The following is a 23863-nucleotide window of genomic DNA, read 5'->3' as shown; positions in this document are numbered from 1 at the left end:
AAATTAACCATGGTACAGGTTATTGGACCCAGTCACATAATTTACCAGACTACACCTGAAGCTTGAGCCTGGGGCCTAAGCATCCTGAGACATGTAGGTGCAAAATGTTCAGTGAATCAAGCAGGAGTACAGGCTTGAGATAAGCTTAATTGCCATTAAGCTTCCCAATTTGTACTTCACAACACAGAGAAAAATTAAGAGTTAAAAATTTATATTCTAGTGAAGAAAAAAAACCCCAAAACACATTCAAGTGACTGACTGCTTGAGTCTTATTCGATCAGAGCTTTTCTTTTTATTTTTCCCAGTGATTTTATAACAGACTCAAAAATCTGGAGCCGAATGAAAAAAAAAAAAAAACAACCTGGTAATCTAAGATGTTTGGTTGAGCTATTCCAGATTTACCCTGGTTTAATCAGCAGTAGAATTTAGCTCTTCTTAAGAAAGTGTAAGAAAGCTTGCATGTTGCAACAGGTAAGGAAATAACAGAAATTACAGCAAATGTCACCACACGTAGTCTATGAATATTGCAGTTTTCAAACAGGTCATATGGCCTCATGTCAAGCAAAATATCTGATGAGAAAATAAGTAGAAGACCAAGTAGGGAATTTAAATTTTATTTGATTCTGCTTTTACTTATGCTGCTGTAAATCTACACCAGCCAAAAATCTGACATGTGGGACATAATACAGGAGAGTATCTTGGAAAAACCTACATGTAACTTCAATAAATGAATAATGCACTTTAACATACTGTCAACAAAAAAAAAAAAAAAAGGAAATAAAAATTAAGTGGAGTATATGCTGATCTGCATTTAGGAAAATGCTTTCACTGCAGAATATTTCAAGTTCCAAACACCCAGGGCACTGTGAAATGAAAATATTCCTTTTTTTGCTTAGCCTTAGAAATATTCCTAAATATTTACCTGTCTGATAATTTGTATAATTTTGTCTTTGTTTTATAAGAAAAAATATAATACCATTTACTGATTGGATGGATAACAAAGAAAAAAACAACAATTACCCAGAAATCCTTAATGGGGAACATAATCTTTTTTTAAAGTATTTATTTCATTACAACATTAAATTGGGAGTACATAAAAAGCTTTACCTATATATGCTTCAAAAATGAAACTACTAATACATCAGTTACACATATAATTCACCTGAACTGTGAACAGTGTCTAAAGAATTTGCATTAATCTGTTGAAAGTGGCAGCATCGACATTGTTATTTCATGATTTCACAGATTTGTCGAGGGTTTATCCACTAAGACTTGAAAGCAAAGCAAGAGACTCCTCCAGAAGGTAGCTTATTAAACACAGTGGTGGTTTGAGAAGCATTGCAGGTGTAAAATGGTAAAAAGTAGCAATATAATTGGTGAAAAACCTAGCCTGGTCAAGAAATATTTGAAAAAAACCTGGCCCTATAGTCATCACTGTTTCAAGTATCAACTGTAGTTTCCCTTCCCTGCTATTTGTTTCAACTGGATACACAGTAGGTACTTTTGACTCTGAATTCATCTCTTCCCTCCTATCCCTCACTCCCATTTCTTTCCTTTGGGTAATTCATGAAAGTTAGTCTCCAAAATAGCATGCTGTTGCAGTTTAACCCCAGCCAGCAGCTCAGCCCCACACAACCACTCACTCACTCCTCCCAGTGATTTGGGGGAGAGAATCAGAAGGGGGAAAGCGAGAAAACTCATGGGTTGAAAGAAAGACAGTTTAATAACCAGCTGCACCTGCAAGCAAAGCAGAACAAGGAATTCATACACTGCTTCCCATGGGCAGGTAGGTGTTCAGCCATCTCCAGGGAAGCAGCGTCCCAACACACATAGAGGTGACTTAGGAAGACAAACTCCATCACTCCACATGTCCTCCCTTCCTTTTTCTTCCTCCATCTTTATGTGATGAGCATGACAACAAATGGTCTGCAATATCCCTGTGGTCAGTTGGGGTCAGCTGTCCCAGATGTGTCCCCTCCAAAGCTCTTGTGCACCACCAGCCTCCTTGCTGCTGAGGTGGGGTGAGGAGCAGAAAAGGCTTTGGCTCTGTGCGAGCACTGCTCAGCAACAATGAAAGCAGCTCTATTATCAGCCCTGTTTTCAGCATAAATCCAAAACACAGCCCCATACCAGCTACTGTGAAGATAATTAACTTGACCCCAGCCAAAACCAGCACTCCTGCTGATTCCTAATACCAGTGGGTTCATTCCAGCAGCTCTCAGCATTCAGTAGGCCAAACCAAATGAAACGTGTGTGATCACATACTCTGAGCACACAGTTTTACTGAGCTTGTGTGTCAATCTCTGCTTTTAGTAGGAGTAATATGAAGTCAGAATAGTTCCAGTAACCTAGTAAATGCATGGAACTATTACAAACTTGTACTACATTACCTCAGAGTAGGAACTGAGACAGGAAATAGGTAAAAACATACTTTGCTACAATAGTACTCAGACTCATACTATTGCTAATAGCCAAATAGAGCTGTTCTGCTAAACCAGTGCCAATCCACTTTGGAAAATAAAAGCAGAAAAAAGACAAATTAATAAAATGCTTTTTACTATCACTGCTCAACAGTACTACTGTTTCCCCTTCTTGTGTTTTCTTAAGTTTCCCAGGAGCAATGCTACTGGGGAAAAACAAAAAAGTCCAAAGATAGGATTCTCTCTAGATCTGGATTAATTCCAGCAGAAAACACTACATATCAGTCCAGACACAAAGCACCAGCAACATTGTTAAGTTTTGTGATAATGAAGGTTAACACATTTATGGAGCAGTCAACAGAATACATGATGTAAATCAGGAAAAGCAATAGCTACTCATGAACAGTTGTAATTGGGATACAGCACTCTGAGAGCCAAACAGCACAGGAGAGGTATGGCTTTCATGTGAGTAATTTATTCTTTCATCGCTTTAAATTTTACCAGGTATTTATTTACAAAGAAACTTTCTGTGGATAGCATTTACATCAGCAACTGCACATTTTTAGCCATTACTAGGGTAAGACTAACATCCTCCCCATGTTGCTTAACAGTGCCAGTTTTGATCAAACAGGATTATTCTTTTGCCAATTACTTTTTTGACTTAGTTTCAAGTGTAAACAGAATCTGTACACATGCTTCTGCTGCAATTAAGATCTCTATTTTGCAGAACCAGTTAGTAGATAGAAACAGTAAAGTTTCATCTGTTAATCACATTTCTTTATTGAAATGGGGATTTAGTTTTAGGTTCAATGAAGGTTTTAGGCATTTCATTGTTAGGTACTGCAATGCCTCTTTACTAAGGTGGTACCCCTGAGAAGAATCCAAATTACCTGTCTGGCTGCCCAGTACAGCATATAGAGGAGCTCACCTCAGACTGGTAACCTAAAACATAGAGCCTGTCTGCAAAAGCTTTCCAAAGAAAACACATCTGATTGTATCAACTCGTACAAGATCCATGCTGAATTATCCATCCAGGAGGTGGGGCCTGGAATCTACTCAGAACTCAATGTACAGGAGCCTGTGTGTGTGAGCTTTTGGAGGATTTGCATGAAGCTCACCCCTGAGGAAGAACCGCAGGAGGTGGTCCCCATGTACCTCTCCTGAACAGCCATCGAGGTTTGAGAACACACACACACACACACACACACATGAACTGCAAGGCCCCAGTTCAGTCCTTACTAAGCTTATGGGAATTCAAGCTGAAACTCCCTAGCAGACAACCTTGAAAACAGGAGTAGTCTAGGGAGGAAAAATTACTCAATGAAAAATTAGGGCAACCGTCTCCTGCGTGTCCCATTAAAATGGGAGGACTGTAAGATTCAGGGGGAAGAAAGACAGCAGGGCAGACTATGTCTCTCTAGCTGGTCTCAGATCACTCTGTGAGGATGACTATCTTGACTAACTCCAAGAGTTCCTTTAGTCCATTGACAACCAACCAGAGGGTGGGAGATGTGGACTGAATGCTTGGAGGCTAAGAAAGCACACATAGGTCTCCGTGTTCCTATGCAAATATGGTACGCTTCAGGCTACTCTAGAGAAAATGGCTGATTTAAAAGCACAACACACATACAAACACAACTTGAGGGTGGCCTGGCCTTTTGGTTTGTACCTAAATTAAACCCTATTACATCAGTGGTTTCTGGATATCCCACTTGGTAGGCAGGTGTGGAACTGCTCTGAGCAATTCCAAATGGTTGGAGGTGAACTGCTCAGCAGCTCCACATGTCAAAGAGACAGTTGTGCTAGGTTTAAATAAAACTAGAGGGTTCTGGAATGACAATTTCAGTCTTTAAATGCCTGAAGACTATCTAAGTTATGGTTTTAGTACTCAAGTTCGGGGGCGGGCAGGGAGGGGGGGGTTTCTTTGTGAAGATAGAATTGGGGGAAAAAACAATTCTCAGCAAACCTGCCTCAGGCCTACCAGGGAGGAAACAGAGGCCACAGAGTAGGAAATCTGGCTAGAAACATGCCTCTGTTGTTAATCATCAGGCTGTGACTATGCAGTGTACAAAGGAAACAGATTTGATAGACAGATACTAATGAAGCCCAGACTCTCCCCACTGACACTGTGTACACAGTGAAAGCAGGTAAGCACTTGATTCAACTTTTTTAAAAAATAGGAGCTAGCAAAAACACAAACCACTGCAGGTTTCTTGAACACTTATTACTGTAGAAATGTATTTCTTCATAGTGTACAGCAATTAATATTGGAAGAAAGGATATGGTTCATTCTATCCCAAAAGTTTGTGGATTATTGTCACATCTTAAACCATGGAAACTTCCCAAAACTCATTTAGAAGCATTTTCATGGATTAGCAGAATGAAAATGCTTAATTAATAGGAATGCAAAACCTGGCTTGATATCTCACTACACTGTAGTATAAGAACTATACTACGTAAGTCTTTGAACTATGAAATTGCCTTGTATTGCAAGATAAAACAGACGATTCCTTGTGTTCCTGGTGATGCTACTATTTCAAAATCTGGCCTAGCACTTGCATCTCTAGTGTAAGTATGCATCTAAGTCTTGCCTTACACAGCTTGAAATACTTTCTACAGTTAACATAAAAATTATGCTGAAAGCAAACATGTAATTTTTCTTTCCTGCTCAAACTACAATGCCGTAATTTAATCTAGAGTCAACATTTCCAAGGATTCTCGTCTGAGAATTAAATCAAATATTCTGTGAAGGATGCTAAATTCCACTGCACCAGCCTGTACTGAGGCTAAGATAAATGTCACACTCCGCAGGCCTACAGCTCCTGCCTGACTGATGCTTTAATTAGCTCACTAGGGAACAGGCTCCCTTGGCTAAGAACTTTTAGGACTGGACCACTGTTTTCTATAGAATGACTAACCAGATCATCTGCATTAAAACCCTGTGCAACAGCAATGAGAAGACAAAAAAAAAAAAAAAAACCAAACCAAACAATAAGAAAGAAAGAAAGAAAGAAAGAAAGAAAGAAAGAAAGAAAGAAAGAAAGAAGAGAAAGAAAGAAAGAAAGAAAGATCTATAAAGTTCACTATTCTCTTTTGTACAGATGGTGTTTCATAGGACAGAGCCTGCTGCCTTCCTTTGGAACTAGCAATTATGTGTAAGAATGCTAAAGTCCTGTTTAACAAAAACATCTCAATAAAACATAAAAATATCTGCTTTTTTTGATGTAAGGTCCCTATGTCTTTCTAAAATATGAATCTATACTAGAGCTTCGAGTATAAACAATTCTCTTCCACAGTCCATGCGAGTTCCATGCTGAATACTCAGCATAGTACCAGCAAAAACACAGGTTCTTTTTTCAGAAAAGGTTTCTCAGTGATTTACCATAAAGCTAAAACATTTGCCTTGCCCACTGATTTTTTTAAAATATAAAATGTATAAAATAAATGCATGTGCCCTTTTCAATATAGTCTGTCTGTGTAGACATTTCATGTTTTCCAGTTCTGAGTAACATGACAAAAAGTGTGCTCCAACTTTCCACAGGCAGGAAGAAGTTTTGTATGGTTTTGCCTCATTTGGATGCTGCCCCACAAACAGCACTCTTGGGCAGTTTAGAATCACAATGACAGCATGTGCCATCAGCACGTCCTGCAATTAACAAGGACTTATTGATTACAGCAATCATTAGTTCAAAATAAATAAAGCAGTCTCTCAAAAGACAGGGAAGTAACATCATGCTAGTGCACAATATAATATGTGTAGCACATTCCTATTTTCCATGTCCCCTTTTGATGGTCTTGAAAATAAGTGGGAAAGGCCTTTTGCCACAGGTCGGTTTAGGTTAACCTTCCTTGACCTGCAGTTAATTAAAGAGCATATGAAGTTTTTCCCCAGCTCTAGTGGCATACATGGTCATGTCAATTGGCTGCAATTTGAACAGCTTCAGTTCATTTTTAATTCAAAACCTCTGATCAAGAAAAGTAATAAAACAGTATCTTTTCATACAGAAAACATTGCCTTTTTCAATTAAAGAGCATATCAACATTTCATATCTACCATAAAATGCCACATTGTAGAAAGGTAACTTGACTTTTTTTTTCTTTTTTCTTTGTATTCCAAGTAAAACATGTGGCTCACATTTGTGTTACTTAAAACATTAAGTTTGGTATCTCATCAACCTCATCTGTGGTTGAAATTCCTGGGACTAATACAGTGCCACAGCTTCCTTAAACCATCTATTGCACCAGAAATGAAAGGCTGTGATGGAGATGTTCTTCCTATACTTTTTAAACACAGGAAATAGTTGGTTTAATGCAGCTAAACTATGTTGCAAGCAATGTTTATCCCTCAGTATCATCCCAGAGGGGAAAAAAACCACAAATGGCAGAAAAGGCTCCAGCCCAGATTGCAACTATGTGTAAACCACAACCAACACTAACGTCCCCATTATGACACTGTAGTCAAGAATATTTTAGAAATCCAGGTTTCAAAACGTTATTCTCAGATTGGGGATTGGCACAAACATAATCCAGAGATTATCCTTTATAGCAGCTTTTACTTTTGTGTGCTTGGCTTTTCACACAAAGCCCAGCAAACATGAGAAGAGTTACAGCTGAGTTAAAACCAGCTCAACATCTTGAGAGCAGAGAGGAGGAAAGGGGAAGCCCCTTTTCTCTGCAGACACAACAGAGAGGGTCCCCTGCGTAGATGGGAGTTTGTGGATCTGCAACCCAGCTCCCCTCTGAGGAAGCCAGAGCCAGGCTAGCCACCTTACAGTGGGAGGGAGCCCTCCTGGTCCCCTGTTTTGTCCAGCCTCTCAGGCAGGGTAAGCACGAAGGGTAGGAGGACACCCTTGGCATCCAAGGGAGCTTTAAGAAGCTCCCCGTCGAAGGTGCCCTTGAGCCCACCGTCTGCTTCCACCTCACCGTCCTGGGCTAGGCTGAAGCGGAGGGTGCCGGTCCGGTTGACGCAGTAGATGGTGTTGCCCAAGGGGGCACAGCGGAAGGGCTGGATGGGGCCGCCGCTGGGCCGCAGGCTGGCGCACTGGCTCCAGCACTTGGCCACCGTGTTGTACCGGAAAACCTCAACGCCGCCGCTCGTGCCTGGGCCCTGCTCCCCACCGCGGCCGCTGCTCACATCAAAGCGGTAGATGAAGCTCTTGAAGGCCACCATGTCAGCAGAGCGCCGGCGGCTGCTGTTGTAAGGGCACTCCTGCCACTCGTCACGCTTCGGGTCATATTTGAGCAGGCGGTAGAAGAGGGAGCCTCCTGACACATAGATCTCCCCGTTGCAAGTGGTGGCCTCGTGAGCCACAGCAAAGGCACCCTTGGGCAGAGGTGCCACAGGGCTCCAGCGGTCGGCCCGCGGGTCATACCTTTCCACAGTGAAGAGGCACTCGCCCCCCACAGCATAGAGGTAACCATCCAGGGCCAGCAGCTTGAGCTGCGAGCGGGGCTGAGCCAGCGGCCGCACCTGGCTCCATGAGTCAGTCAGGGGGTTGTAGCAGAAGACCTTGTCGGAAAGGCGGGCCCTGGGTTCACCGCCCATCGGGCCAGTCACGATGCCCCCTGCAAGGAAGAGGTAGTTGTGGAGGACACACATGGCACAGCCCTTGGCGTTGGCCTCCTCAGGCAGGCGCGTCAGCACTCTCCACTCACCACTGCCCTCCTGGTAGTAGTGAATGAGGGAGCCACTCTCCTCCAGCGACACCACGGAGGACGGACTCTGTGGCCGACTGCTCTCGCGGCTCTGTGGCCGGCTGCCACCACCCGGCCGTTCGAAGGCATCGCTGACCTCGGCCACCAGCAAGCAGGGCCGGCCGGCGTCCATGCGCTGCTGCAGGATGAGGTCCCGCTCAGCGCCGCTGAGGCGGCCGTAAACGCTGGGCTCCCGCAGCACCTCCAGGTAATGGTCGCTCATGAAGCGATAGGCAGCCTCCCGCAGCTCGGCCAGCCGCTGTTTCTTGGCCAGGCAGAGGAGCTGGTAGCAGTTGCCGAGGCAGAGCTGGGCGCGCATGGCCTCGGCGGCACAGTGCAGGGCACAGGGCATCTGCAGGACGCGGGCGCCGCTCACCACCTCGGCCAGGTTGTCGTGCCGCACCTCGCCCATGCGGGCCGTGTACACGTAGTCGATGAGCAGCCGCAGCGCCCCGTAGCTCACCCCCTTCACCCGCAGGACGTCCCGTGAGGCGCGGGCACGAAAATAGTCACTCTTGGCCGCCAGCACCGACTTGTGCGCCCGAATACGGCGGCCCGACACCTCGATCACCAGGTCGGGCTCCTCCGGCGGCCGGTCCCGCGGCCCCACCACCTCCTCATCCTCCTCCTCCGGCTGGCAGGCGGCGTTGTTGATCTCCCACTGGTTCTGCACCACTCGGCCGCCGGCCGCCGTCGGCTGCGGCTCGGCAGCGGCGGCGCTGAAGCAGAGGGAGGAGCTGAAGCCGCAGGGGGCGGCCGGCGTGGGCGGCGGCGGCGGGGGGGGAGCGCCGTTCGCGGCCCCGCTCTCCTCCTCCTCCGGGGCCGCGCCGCTGCCCTCCATGGAGCCGCGCTACCTGCGGCGGCGCCGCGCCTGGTCCGTGCGGAGCGCGGCCATCACCTGCGGGACAGACCCAACAGCGCTCAGCATCCGCGCCTTCCTCGCTCCCCCGCGGCTTCTTTCCCCCCACACCTCCCGCCTCCCAGGATTAGTATTCGGGGCCGCCGCGCTCGCAGGCGGGGCCGCCTCTGGTTTCCGGGGCTAAACCGCCGCTTCTCCTTTTCCCGGGGGATCCACCCTGCGGCTCGGCCGCCTCCCGCGTCAACTTGGCTAGCTCACCCCCGAAAACCTGAGCTCTTTCGGTGGGATCGCCCCGATGAGCGCCTCAACAGCCTGAAAAGCAAATCTGGTTTTCCCGTTGCTCTGCAGAAATGTTAAGCAGTCTGCAGGCACGGCAATCCTTTTCACGACAACTGGTCCCTACACTGCGCTGGGTGATGAGCAAAAGTCGCTAACTGCGGATACTAAAGAGTACTATCACAATGTATTCACCTTGTGCAACTGTTTCAGTGGAAGGCTGAGGCCGCAGTCTATTCTGGAAGGCGATTCCCCACTAGCCAAATTTCACTTGGCATGACCTTCAGGAAGTTCTCTCCATATCAGTGTTCCTCATATGCATTCCCCCTGTTTAAAACAAAAATATTATTTTTAAAATCGATAGATTCTCTGTTAGAAGTTTGGGAGTATTAAAGTTATGTCTCCCTTAATAATATATCTAGAATATCTTAAAGACACTGTAAGTATGCTAATAATCCTAAGTGTTTACGAAACACATGAAAGTATTTTTTCTGTACTCGGGACAAGAGCAATCTCACATTTGTGTAGCAGCATATGTAGCTGTAAAGCATTAGCAAGGTGTTAATCAGACTTCAAAAAGATAATTTCTTTATTTTAAGATTCTGTTAATAAAAAGTAGAAGCAAGGAAAAAAATCACAATAGATAATTAGAACATGAAGTCTCTCAAGGGAAAAGGCAGGATACAGGGAGGGCATGGCTGTAAGTAGGTTAGTCTCTGTCAGCACAATCACCACCCAGCTGTACCTTCATTTCACAAGAATACTTTTTAGAATTTAATGAAGTGCCATTTCTTTACCTCATGTTTGTTTATGAATTTCCCAGACTTGGAGCCAAGCATCAAAACTTGGTTTAAGTTTTGATGAGTGACGCATAAAAATTGTCTGAATGTACTTAATATAATAAAGTAAGTATCTGCAGCCCTGATTCTATTTTTAAGGAGGTTATTAATTTCCATTAAAATCCCCTTTGTCAGTTTTTTTGCAGTCCTCAAGGAACACTCATTTCTATGTAAAATATGCATTGTGGCTTCCTTTTAGCAGACATGATTCATTTACCCTGTTAAATTAGCATTAGGGAGATTTAACTTTTTAATATTTTTTTTTACTGAAAGCATAATTGGTAAGTGAGATTGTCTGGAAATCCCTAACACAGACAGGAAATCTAGAAGCCCATACTTGCAATGCAAACTTAAATGATAATATCGTCTTCCTTCATGGTGCTTTATTTTGTGCACTTGCCTGGTAAAGGGCATTCTACTACATTTGATCACATTCAGTTAGACTGAAATCAATGCTAAGGTTTGATTTTTGGGTATTGGAGACTTTCAGACCACAACAACAGCATTTTAAAACTTACTAGAATTAGTAGATTTCACCACCTTTGTATTCCTCATCTGAGTGTTTAAAAATCTGGGACTTAGGAACTTTCTATGACTGTATGAACTTTGGCTAGCTTTAGTGGCAGACTTCCTGCGGTGCAAACCCAAACTCTGTAGGTCAAGCTTTGCTAAGTTTTCTCAAAAGACAAAAAAGATTTGCAGTGATCTGTGCACACTCTGTGTGTCTACAGAAGATGTACTGGGCAGCATCTCTGTTGATGTGATTATGTTTTTCATCAAGTTTTAACAGTACACAGAGCAACTACTGCAACTAACAATATTCTGGCCATTCCTGACACACCTCACTTCTGACACCACTTCTCATAACTTCTACTTATGTACCCCCCCCTACAAGAAGGATTGAGTAGCTTCAGATGGTTTCAGGCTCTTGGTCATGGCTTGATTTTGCAAGTGAAACTATAAAGGAAGAATGAAAGAGAATGCTACCAAAAATTAGAAGCATGGATGATTAAATGTGAAAAGTCAAAAACAGTAACTCTAATACCAGTAATATCTCTCTAGGGAGAAATGTATTTCTTGCATTATGTCCCAAAGGAAAATCACCACTTAGAATATTCAAAGTAGTTAAAACAATAACCAGAAAAACTTATCTGTTTAACTTTCTCAGCTAATGGAAAACGAAAAAAAAAAGGGTGAGATCCTCCTCAAGCACAGTAATCATACCTTTTCCCACATTCAAATATCTGCTTGGTTTAGAAGTTTGATTTGACACATTTGAAATGAGTAACATTCTTTCCTGAGAAAGAAGCTTGTAACAAACATCTGTGTTAACCCACTACAATTGCCCTGAGGATAGCAAGGAGAAGGAAGGACTGATGGCATTGCTTGCTAATGGGAAGCAGCAGAATTCTGAAGAAAATGATCCTCGGGTATATCCAAAGCTAATTACCAAGAATATGCTGAATTTTATACTGAGCATGAGAAGGACTTAAAGTACCACATACAATTAAGGCAACAAGGAACTATATGGGGAAGCTGAAGACTTAGAAAAGCTGAAAGAGGGTTTGGAGGATTTTGCCAATGACAGCAATGACCACTCCAGCAATCCCAGCACCTCTGTCTAGCTGAAAACAAAATACAAGAATTACAAAGATGAAGCTGAAAAAACAATTCAGAGAAGTAGTGGAACCTTTCCATTATTGAGCAACATGACTGATCTGAGTTAAAAGGTCATGGATTTAGTATGAAACAGGAAGATGCTGAAAGGGCCTGATGGAAATATAATACTGAACTCCTCCTCTGTTCTCTTCTTACCTACAGTGATCAAAGAGTTGTACTGCTGTTCTGGCAGACAGAATATTCAAAAAGTACAGAACTGCAGAAGATACTTGATAGCTGTGATGATTCAGAAGAATTTGACCACCCCACAATCTCATTTGGCTTAAAATAAACTTGGTTTTAACATTTTTTCAAAACTCACAAACAGGATAGGTACTGGACAAGGAAGCAATTTCTTGAGAGTACATGATACCTGTGGACTGAGGTCACCTTTTATACTGGAGACTTTTAAGTCAGAAGCTGAATTACTTGTTCTGAAAATGTTTTCATTATCATGGGTTTGGTCTAGGGATGATGTAATGTTAATGGACAGAGGAGCTGCCAACAAACATGAACTGTATTTACAGACTTGGCAATGACACACAGTATCCTGAATGTGCGGCCCCAACCTCAAATGCTGTAAGACATTGCTCAAGTAACAGCACAGATAAGAAGGGCACAGTTTTTCTGACAGAGAAACTGTAATAAAGAGCTGCAGGTAAAGTTTCCTGGCATTGCATTCATTTGGCAGTCATTCTGATAAAATCCAATTAAATGCTTGTATTGAATTGTTCTCTCCTCGTTTTTCTTGTGCAGTGCCAATAGCCTTTGATCCAAACCACCTCCCCTAGCAAGACCCACTTTCTCCAGGGAATATTTGCATGTGGGAGGAATTGGGTTACTTCTCTTCAGTTCACAAATGGAAACGGCTCTGACTCAGTCTCATGGTAAATAAAAGCAGTGCTTTCCCTACCATAAACAACTCTAATTTACATAAGCAGGCTATCCTCCCCAGGAGATTTACCAGTTCAGAAATGACACACTACCAGAATCTGCACCACCTTAATCCAGAAAAAATGCTTTTATAAAAATTTGGACTGCCAAACTTTTACTTCAGTTTACTTCCCTGTCTCTTGGGATAGGGGTGTAATCTGATTGAGATGATTAAGGCATCTAAAGAGGCAGGATCATCAAAAGAGAAATAACATCCCTTATATTTATTTTAAAAACTAAACAATGACTTGAAAGTAGAACTGGCCAGGGTGAAGCATAGGCAATGTCAAGTGTAGAGTGGTTTGTATACTTATAAAAATAGTCTGCAACACTCCTGGTCACTGAGTAGATCTGTGAAATTTGGAAGAAAAAATGTTCTCTTTGTAGGTGGGGAAAACATCTGGAGCATAACGATGCCATTTCTCCGAAAGGTCCTGCATTACTGGAGCCCATTACAGATTTAAACTCTAAATCTTAACCACTTGATTAACCTCCTATTTGTAAGAAAAGAATACAGTTACCTTTCAATGTGCCACCTCAAGAAAAACAATATAAAGAATAGTTTTTTTCTCTCCCTTTTTTGAAGTTAGGTATGTTACAATCCTACGGTCTTGCCCTGACTGCTGGATATATGGCTTTTATAGTATTGCCTTCACACTCCTGTGTGGATGCAAATGTTGACCTCTCAAGGTGCTGTAATTTTTTGACAATATGTAATAAAGGTATGAATTGGTCTTTATCTCATAACTACAACATTTTCATACAACTACAAAGAAAAATAAACATTTAAGAATTGCAGCTTATGACTACAGACCACACAAGAAACACATGGACAGCAGTTCCTCATCAGAAACTCAGGGGAAGAAAAGGTTGTGTGTGTCTGGGCAGGGAGGAAGAGAGAGAGGAAATAAGTCATAATAAAAATATTATCAAAAGCTTGATTAAATCGATACTATAGCTAACAAATTTAAACCAAAAATATACAAGTTCTAAACAGTCATCATGACCAGAGAAAAGGTTTCCTAACTGTTATACTCATAGAGACAAACATTTTCTAAAAAGGAAACTATCTTTCTGAGCTCCTTCCAGTTTGGACTCTTCAGAAATAGTTAGGGAGGAGTAGTGTCTCTCAGGAATTCTCACAACAAAAAGGAAATAACACTCCTACAAAAGAAAATCTAGCAAAGATTAAGTGCAAGTCCTCTCCAATATCCCTCAGAGGAAAGAAAGTCAAACAAAAAAGAACAGTCAGAAACAAGCTTTGAGCGATTACAATATCTTTGGGAAAAACTCCAGGGCTGATGTGGTGTTTTTATCACTAATGCACTACAGGTCAAGAGATAAGTATGGCATGGCCACACCATACTGAATGGAACACAACTTTTTATGCAGAATTGCAGCTAATTCTACAAATGGGCTCACAGCTACACTTCTAAATATGAGAGCATGTGGTCATTCATGTCTGTGATAAACTGAAGTTTGGTTGCTTTCATCATGTCTAGGCACAGCTAAGACTCCATTAAATTGACAGCAGTACCAAACATACCAGTGTGGTGCTACAGCTGAAAGGATGAATGCAGTCCTTGAATGTGTGTACTGGGAAATACAGAATACCCACAGGGAAAATGTTACCTTGCCTCTACAGCATTAGTAGGTTTGCAATGGAACATGGTGGTTGAATGGATGGAAGCATGTATGCTTAAGGCTTTACATTTTGGAAGTAGCATTTAAAAACTGTGAAGACAGAGAAGAGTACTCAAGAATTTCAGAGACATAAAAAACCCCACTTTAGTGAGAGACTCGGAACAGCACTTTGAAACCAGACAAAGGCTTACTCTGTCTCCACGCTGCACACCAGCTCCCAAGCAAAAAGGTGATACCTAGCCTAGAAGCCCTCTAACAGCCACATGGCTTTGGAGAAAATGTGGCTTGTGCTAGTAGCCTGGAGAACTAGTACAGCAAGCCTTAGCCAGCCTGAGAAATGCAGAGCTGACACTTCCTCAGGGCTTGGTATGTTTGCTCTGTGACTTGATGACTGTGCACAAGTGTAGGCACATGAAAATTCTGCATGCTGAAGGCTTTCTTAGGCTGGTGAAGAAACCCTAAGCAAACCAAATGTAAGCGTAAACAAAGCAAAAGATTTATGCTGCTGAGGGGGAGGAAAAAAGACAGCTAGAGCATACTGTGGTTAATTAAAGTTTAATTGATGGGGAGAGTGAAGGATAGGCTCAAGGAAACCTACAGAATAAAACACAAAAAGTGCATTCAGCTTAGAAGGATCCTGAGTGAGAAAACTGACAGGGTATTAATATTCAAAGAAGTATCCCATGAAGAAATATACATTTTTATCCTGCCATACACTTCTGTCAATACTTGATTATGGTTCCTGTAGGAGGCAGGATGCTGATCTACATGGACATTTCATGTGACATGGGAAGATCCTTATTCTGATTTGATGAAAGGGATCTTGAGTATGTGCCTTGCTGGAAGGCACTTGGGAAGCGAGGGTAAATAAAATTTGACAAGAGCAGACTAGTTGATCTAGAAATCCTTTCTGACCTTAAATTCTGAAAATTGCCATACACCAGGAGCACTGACTTGAAGCAAAGCATCAACTTGTGATGATTAAAAGCCTCATTTAAGCATTAGTGTGTAATGTACTGTAATGTGGTAATGTTGACTGCAGAAATGCTTTTCAGTATTAAATTGTATTGCCAACAAATTGCAAACATATTCCAAGTCTCTACAAACACTTTGGCAATGATGGTGCTAACAAAGAAGGAGGAGAATATCCACTGAGAAACCAAGTCAAGCAAACCAGCAAATTAGTTTAGAGAGATTTTTGAAAATCAAAGTAGACTCAGCCTTGGCATTACATTCCAGATCAGCACTTGATCTCCATAAACGTACTACACTCTGCCAACACACCTGCCCTGTATTGCGTTTAATGCAGGAGATGGGGCAATGATTTTGGAGGATATTAAATTCCCACTCTAAGATAAAACTGGATTTTGCTTTTATATCATTATGGAAAGGACATACAGATTGAAGAGCCCAAAGCACCAGAAATCTGCCAAACTATGTCACCATTGTGCTTGAGAAAGACTGAATGTGAGAGGTAACAACAGATTTCAAAGGGAAGGAAACAGTCCCATTTTTCTGACACTTATACCCAGGAAAAGAAAGTAAAACTCCTAGAGAAGGCAATAATGAAAATACTTTTTTTGTTAGACAAACTCTAGATCTGGTACTTAAGAGAAAAAAAAAACACTTTTAGAAACTGAACAGTTTCACTGGTTTATTGACAAATTAAGTGATGCTAAGAAAGGCAGAGGTCCTTTAGATACATGATGAATGGCACCCTCCCCATTTCTGGAGCTCATATATGGTTTCTTTGCCCAGATACTTCTTCAAACTTAAGGTTCACAGTTAAAAACTAAGGTTTAGCTGCAACTAAAAATTACATTACAGGCAGTTTGATTTCAAGAAAAATTACAGGTTCCTGCAGACATTGTCTTTACACAGACCTTGGACTGGATTCAATCGGAGAGACCCGCCACAGTGCTAAACACGGCAAAGGCTGACTTTGAGGGCAGGTTTATCTGGCAGCTGGCAATGTAGCAAAGATGTAAGACCTAAGACAGCCAGATCAGATAGCAGAGCAAAACCTCCACCATGACAGCCCTAATCTGAAAGGAATCAGCTTGCACAGACTTCTCTCTGCCATGGCAGAAATGCTGCTGGTATACTTTGCTGTTGGTCCTATAACTGTGACTTACTAGGTTACTCACAGGAGTTTGACTTCTTTTATTTTATTTCATGAAAATCAGCCAAGGTGGATAGACATAGGGCCATACTCCCACACAGAATTTATCTGTGGGTGGGATGCACCTCCCAGTTCTCCTGCAAGAGAGACTGATGCTGTGTGTCTGAGCTGCACAGCAATGCTGTAACCAGTTCCTGGAATGGAATCTGGAACATACACACAGATTCTGCACACATATGCATGGGTGGGTACAATTAGAGCCCAACTGATTTGGATCCTCAAAAATAAGTGCATGAGAGCTACCAAGGGCTAGCCAGTAAAGACCATGGTGATGAAGTGCTTAGCTTGTGCCATCAGGGGACTTCAGTTCTTTCTTTGGGTGCCTCAGCCCAGAATTCTCTGCAAAATATACCTGAATTACTTTAAAAGACAGCAATACTGACTTTTGCTGCTACTTTGCCTTTCTGTACAATAATGAGAGCTCTGACCAAGCCCCATGGGAAACTTGTCACTACCCCTTCCTTTGCCTGGCAAGACTAAAACCCCCGAATATCAACCAAGTGCCCAAACCATCAAGCTTATGAAATAAGGGTCACTTTCCTTCAGACTAAAGCAGTTACTACTTTCCAGAGAAACAATAAAAAATGTTTTTGAGGGTGAGGACAAAGAATCCTGGGTTCTGCTCCCTGCCAAAAACAAAGTTTCTGTACTTCTTCCCACTGCCTTTAGAGGATCAGGGCTCAGCTATATTGCCTGGAGATCTAAGCCACTCTGTCTTGTGCTAGGATTGAAAAACACTTACGCTGATCTCAAAGTAGAAATGCATGCTGCAGTCATAGGTACTTTTGCAGCAAGCCTTTACTATCAGCAGTACCTGTAGGCTGTCAGCCCAGATTTCACCAAACAATGGGAATGCTTTTAGCAGCAATGTTGCAACTGCAGGGCTTAACAAAGTATTAAATGACTTTATGTAATCATTGGAATTATAAAGGGAAAGAAGAGAAAATTGAGTGTAATGCATGCTGTTTGCATTAGTAGAAGCTAACACTTGCTGACCATTCTGAGACAAAAACAAAATAGGTTTCTATTAAAATACTCTTATTTTCACGGGCTGACACTTTCTGCCTTGAATGCATAGCATTTTTTACTATAATGTGAATTTCATATGCTGAGCCTGAGCGTTCAGGAAAGGTTTTCTGGCACTAATTTCTCTGACTAAGCTCTACTTCTACAACAAGAATTTAGAGCAGGCAATTCAGTATCTCCCACTATGTTTTTTTCCATTGAATGAAGCAGACAGGTATCTAAATTAAAGGAATGGAAAAGATTGCCTGGTTATCTAATCTTATTCCTGCAAGAACAGGCCAAAGAATTTTACTCCTGTACCAAGCCAGTAAATTTTGGATGAATTAGGTCAAAACGTTGTTCTGTTCAGATCATTCACCTCACATCTATTTGGTTTCTCTGTTCTGGCCAATGGCCTTGATGGAAAAGCAGGTGTCAAATAGATCATCCTGATTACCTTGAAGAAATGTACATGCTGCTTTTCACTTTGGAATTCTCTCTCCCCAGAATGATCCTTGCTCTTTCTGAAGAGACATCCAGACTGGCAACACATCCATGAAGGGTGATTATGATCACAGAACGGTCCTATCTGCTTTTGGACTTTTTGACACAGAGTAGAAGTAAATACTGTAGTATGTCTGACTAATCCATGACTCAAACTTGTCATTTTCAAGTGCTACAGAATAAAGGGCTGCTAATGCATGCAGTTAAATACGCAGCATGTTCAACAGTCACAGTGCTATACTTATATTTATTAGTTTTCAGTCTGGACAGGGGTGTACAGACAGGGCCCAGAATAAGAAGCAAGACTTTTACATCAGAATGCCAAACACAGAGAGACGTTTGGTTTTATGGTTATGATTTGGGAGCTATGAGAAGAAGCTTAGATTCAGGGATCCTGGCTTGTGGTTCTGACCATTTAGAGATTTTGATGCTACGGTCAGAAGTGTAAACTTTGGTTGCTTCTGACTAGAAAGATTTTAGACACACATCAGCAACATCTCAAACCAGATACTGAGGCTTTTCAGCCACTGTCATGTGAAAAGCTGCCTGAATTTGGGGGTACAAGGCTTGGCAGAAATATTGTCCAGGTATTGGACTAACAGATTCTTCTAACTCTCTTGCCTCTCTCAAAGGTCATTCACAGAGAATGACTGGTACAGACCTCATCCTGAACAAAAAGAAGCAGCACCAGTGAATTTTATCACATGAATGCACATGAACAGTCTTTGCCCTTGTTTTCCTGAGATCAAAATTAAAAACTGCTTGGGACACATGGCACTGACAAACTCCAAAGCTCACACAATACACTCAAAAGACATTTACTTTCACTGTTTCTGCATGTACTGTGGAAACCAAACTTCAAAACTCAATTATCAATTGCTATTTAAGAAGTATGTTTGTGTACTGCTCACTTCCATGGCTTTGAAGAGAATGAGGCTTGTGATAGTAGCCTGCAACTAGAAACTGCCACCTAAGCTTCACAGAGAATTTTGATCAAGCCAGAGTCTGACATGACCTTAAACCCCAACCCCACTGCAGTCAAGGAAAATTCCCACTAACTTCATGAGCATCTGGATTTCTTACAGTGTTGTACTGGCTTTGCATGGCAAGGTTTTGGCAGTGGGAGGGCTGCACTGGCGGCTTCTGTTAGAAGCTGCCAAAACCTTCCCCACGTCTGACAGAGCCAGTGCCAGCCAGCTCCAGGACAGACCCTCCACTGGCCAAGGTAGAGCCCATCAGCGATGGTAGTGGTGCCTCTGGGATGATGATAGAGTTAAGAAGAGGAAAAAGCTACTGCGCAGGAGCAAACTGCAGCCAGAGAGGACAGGAGTGAGAATATGTGAAAGCAACAGATCTGCAGGCTTCAAGGTCAGTGCAGAATGAGAGGGAGGACGTGCTCCATGCACTGGAGCTGAGAGTCCCTGCAGCCCATGGTGAGGCGGCTCTGCCCCTAGAGCCCATGGAGGCTAATGGTGGAGCAGAGATCCACCTGCAGGCTGGGGAGGATCCCACACTGGAACAGGTGGATGCTATGGATACCATGACCCTGTGGGAAGCTCACTCTGGAGCAGATTTGCTGGCAGAATTTGTGACCGCACAGAGAGCCCTTGCTGGAGCAGTCTGCTCCTGAAGGACTGTACCCAATGGGAGGGACTCATGCTGAAGCAGTTTGTGAAGAACAGCAGCCCATGGGAAGGACTTATGCTGGAGAATTTTGTGGAGAACCTTCTCCCATGGTTCATCCCATCCCCCAACCTTGCTGGAACAGGGGAAGAAGAAGCAACAAAGACAACGTGATGAACTGACCACAATGCCCAGTCTCTCTCCCCCTGTACCACTGGGATAGGGGGAAAGGTAAAGAATTCAAGCGTATAGTTAAGCCTGGAAAAAAGAGAAGTATGGTGGGAAGATGTTTTTAAGATTTGGGTTTATTTCTCATTATCCTACTCCGATTTCCCTAAGTCGACTCTGTTTTGCTTGTAACAGTAACTGGTGAGTGATAGCTCACTGTGCTTATCTTGACCCACGAGACTTGCACTTTATTTTCTCTCTCCTGTCCAGCTCAGGAGTAACAGAGCAGCTTTAGTAGGCACGTGGCATCCAGCCAGGGTTAATCCACCACAACTGTACAGACAAATGTAAACAGTAGCTTTTTTTTGAACTAAAGCAATGCAGGGAGTTGCAGTTAAAAGAAAAGATGAAAGAAAGCTACAGGATAAGAGAAAAACTCTCCCAAGAATGGATTTGTCTTTGACTGACGGAATCAGAACATTTGTTTCACTTGCCACTCCCACAGCAAAGGGCTGGCTTTTAGTTCTTACTGTCTAACACCTCAAATATGGGCTGAAGAAATAAGAGTTCATTTCCAGAGCTTAGGGCCTGTTTTTTCAATCTACTTACAAGAAAGGGGGAAAGACGAAAAACCAGAACTGCTTCCAAGAAGAAAGAAAAGAAAACTATTGTATAACTCTGACAGATTGATAGTTTGAAATGATTCGGAAGTCCAGGAGCCTGCCAGCAGTTAGAGATCCAAAGCTGAGATGCAAAACTTACCTAGCTCCTTAAGTACTCCTGGAAGAGTCAGTGTCCAGAAAAACAACTAAGAGCTTGTGCTAATCTATGAATGCATAAATGTAAAATAACTTCAATTAATGCAAATCATGTTGCGACAGACTACATAACAGCATGGAAGCTGCTTGACCAACATATGTTGATTTGTATAGAAAGATTCTGGTTTCTGGCATGTTTCCAAGTGAGTTAAAAAAGGCTGTCAATTTGTCTGTTTCACCCAGAGACAAAGCAATGGCAGCTTGTGAAACATCCCACCTGAAAAGCATTTATGTGACACATCTTTCTTTTCCCCTTGACACACAGTAGAAAATCTGTAGAACCACTGGATTTTTTCTCATGCTTTAATGTTTTGCATTAAATAAACTGATTTAACCAATCATGAGTCCTGCCATCCTCACTGATGAGGTATAAGAAAGAAACTGGGAAGTACCAAATCTGCAGTGCAGAATAAAAACATCCAGCCAGCTCTTTTTTGCATTAACACTCAATCACCCATATACAATACTGACCCAGTCTTGTAATCCTTCTGAAGCCAAAACTGCCAGTTAGCATCCAAGGAGCATTTTAGGATGAAGAAAAGGGTGCAGCACTGCCAATCAATTGGTCCTGATCCTGCAGAGAGTTACACACAGATTTAAACACTGTTCACAGGACTAACCCCATTTGTAATGCCAACATCTGCAGTGTAAACTGAGTGCTTGCTTAGTTAACTGCAGGAGGAAGGCAAAAATCTCTGTCGATTCCCTGTGTTGTCACATGGTGAAGAGTTCTGGCACAGGGAATTGGGCAGGAATGTATGGCCCAGGCTAGGAAAAGAGCAGGGTCCCCTTCTGCTCAATGAGAACTCAGTCACACATCAGGTTAAACTGGTTGTCAAATCCTGAACTGCTATAAAGTAATTCTTCTCCAATGAAAGGAACTAATCATGCCTGCTCGCTGACAAAACAACCCTGAGACCAAACATGAAGCAGAAACAATAGATGATGACAATTTCACTGAAAAATAAAATGCCAGGAGTAAAAATGTCATGTTCTGAGAAGGCTAATGAGATAAAATACAATGAAAATGAGCTCATTTTTTAAATGGGTATTTTCAAGCATGTGAGGTGGCATAAAATGACTTCTCTGCTTCTGTTCAGAGGCCAGAAGCAGACTCCCAACTGCAATGCTGTATAATGTCAGTAGGGATAAACAGAAAAATCGCTGCAAAATCCACAAAGGATCCCACCACGAAGAAAAGTATTAAAAAAAAGTTTAATTCTACCTTAAAAGAAATTGCAGGATTTCCTTTCATGTTTTATTATACCCTTCTTTAGCAGTCAGCTGCCCCTAATATCCTCTTGCAACAGGATACTACAGGATGCTGAAACCCCTGGTAAGCAGGATCTGGATGCAGTCATCTCACCACATCGTTGTCTCTATGGTAACCTAGGCCAGCCCTAAATACTATAATCCTGCTTTACTATAGTAAAGCCAGTTAATGACTTTAATTGAATGTTCCTGCCAAATAATGGTGCTCTAATATTTATTGGCATTTCAAGTCTGTCCATCTCTTTGGACTGTTTGTTACATTGAAAAGTGATGCAAACACAGCTTTTGTAAAAGAAAGGAAGCTACTACAGATTTCAGCCTTTTCATATTATCAAGGTGCAGTCCTGCAAACTCCAGCTTCTAAGTGGCACCACTGCCAGGAGCGAGTCCTGCAGAGCACAGAGGAGCTGGGGCAGGCACGGGATCAGTCCTTGGCTCCTGGCAGCTTCTCATCAGACAGTGCCATTAGCAGTGGATGACCAGAGCATCCCACTGGCATGCACTGGATGTCCTAATTAAAGAGTGAATAAATGCTGTGTGATGGGTCCTGGGAAGAAGAGAATGCAGAACAAGTAGGATGGGCCAAGCAGTTAAACAAGGGAGGAAATATTGCTTTGTCAATACGACTGACAATTTAATTATTATTTTCCACAAATATTCCACTTAATTCCTTTTTGGGAGACAGATGGTTAAGTCCCTGGAAAACAGAGAAGCCCTTTTGCTCCTCAGATCCTACAGAAAAGATTGCTCTATTTTATTGCTATTCTATTTTTTTTATTGCCCTACTTTTTTCCCTAGCTTTTTGCTCCAGTTTTCTATTGTTTGGTTTAATTGCTGTGGAAAAGCTTTACAAAATATTATTATTTCTAGAGGGTTTTATTTTTTTCCTGATGGGTGAAAAAAGTTTGCTATAGGATTTAATACAATCATTTTCTGTGCTATGTGTAAGTTTGGGTTCAGAAGTCTGCTTTTTGTTGCTTTAAATCACCAGACATAAAAACCTACCTACTGAAATTCAGTACAAGTTTTTTTTGAAGCATCTTCCACCCTGCCAAATCCTGCACGCGTATGTTCACCCAGGGCTTGCGCGTGCTTTTAGCAGGATGGAGTAGCACGCCATGAAGAATTTATAGCGGGAAGCAATCTCCTGCTGTTACACATCCCTAAACGTTCGTGTAGAGAGCAATTTAGATTTTTAATCGGTCAGCAGGATAAAAAATAAAATAAAATAAAATACGCAGGCATCAGGGTTGGCTTCTCTGCGACATATGGAGAAGAGATGCGGGGATATGCCCGGCCTCCCCGCTGCTCAGAGGAGGTGGATTAAGGGGGCCAGAGGAAAGAGAAAAGGAACACGATTAAACCTGACAGTGCTCCAGCAACCCTTCTCACACACACGCGGCTACTGTGGCTCCACGTCGCGGTCCGTACCGCAGATATCGGCAGACACCGGCACCAGCCCTCCCCGCGGCCCCGGCCCCGCTCCCGTCCCGCTGCCTCCCCGCTCACCTTTCGGCCGACGAGCCCCGCGCCGCTCCGGGGCAGCTCCCGCAGCGCAGCGGCCCCGGCGCCCGGCCCAGGCAGCGGAGCGGGAGGCGGCTGCGAGCGGCGCCGCGGTGCCAGGCGAGGCAAATGGCTGAAGCGCGGGGGCCGGGCTGGCGGAGGGGCCGGGCGGGCGCGGGGCCGCGCTCGGCCCTTTGTTCGCCTGGCAGGCGGAGGGAGGAGCGGGCACGGACCTGTTGCTGCTGGCGGCAGCTGCCGGCGAGGGGCAGCGACCGAGCCGGGAGCGCCGCGGGCTGCCCGCGCTGCCCCGCGGGGCTGAGGCGGGGCGGGCGGCGGAGCGGCCCCACCTGCCCGCGCTGAGGGGAAACTCCCCCGTGTGGCGCCGGGCGGGGAGCGCCGGGTCCTCCCTCCCTCCCTCACCTCCGGGCGGGGCCGGGGAGCCGTGCCGGTGGTAAGCGGGGCGG

General features: G+C 43.4%; 1 protein-coding gene across 3 annotated transcripts; it reads right to left on the bottom strand.

The window, feature by feature from the left end:
• Nucleotides 1–267: 267 nt before the first annotated feature.
• On the bottom strand, nt 268–23863 carry KBTBD11 (kelch repeat and BTB domain containing 11). Of its 3 annotated transcripts, none has more exons than XM_030945585.1 (4): nt 23406–23863; nt 21096–21198; nt 9445–9576; nt 268–9012 (listed from the first exon to the last, which is right to left on the bottom strand). In XM_030945585.1, the coding sequence occupies exon 4, from the start codon at nt 8953–8955 to the stop codon at nt 7189–7191; it is 1767 nt and encodes a 588-aa protein (XP_030801445.1). In that variant the 5' UTR covers nt 8956–9012; nt 9445–9576; nt 21096–21198; nt 23406–23863; the 3' UTR covers nt 268–7188. The 3 variants fall into 3 exon arrangements, with proteins under 3 accessions (XP_030801445.1, XP_030801446.1, XP_030801447.1); XM_030945586.1 differs by having other exon boundaries at nt 23633–23653; XM_030945587.1 differs by lacking the exon at nt 21096–21198.

Source organism: Camarhynchus parvulus, chromosome 3, assembly GCF_901933205.1.
Source record: "Camarhynchus parvulus chromosome 3, STF_HiC, whole genome shotgun sequence".
Taxonomy (NCBI): domain Eukaryota; kingdom Metazoa; phylum Chordata; class Aves; order Passeriformes; family Thraupidae; genus Camarhynchus; species Camarhynchus parvulus.
The sequence above is the reverse complement of the archived record's forward strand: the minus strand, read 5'-3'. Positions and strand labels throughout refer to the sequence as shown.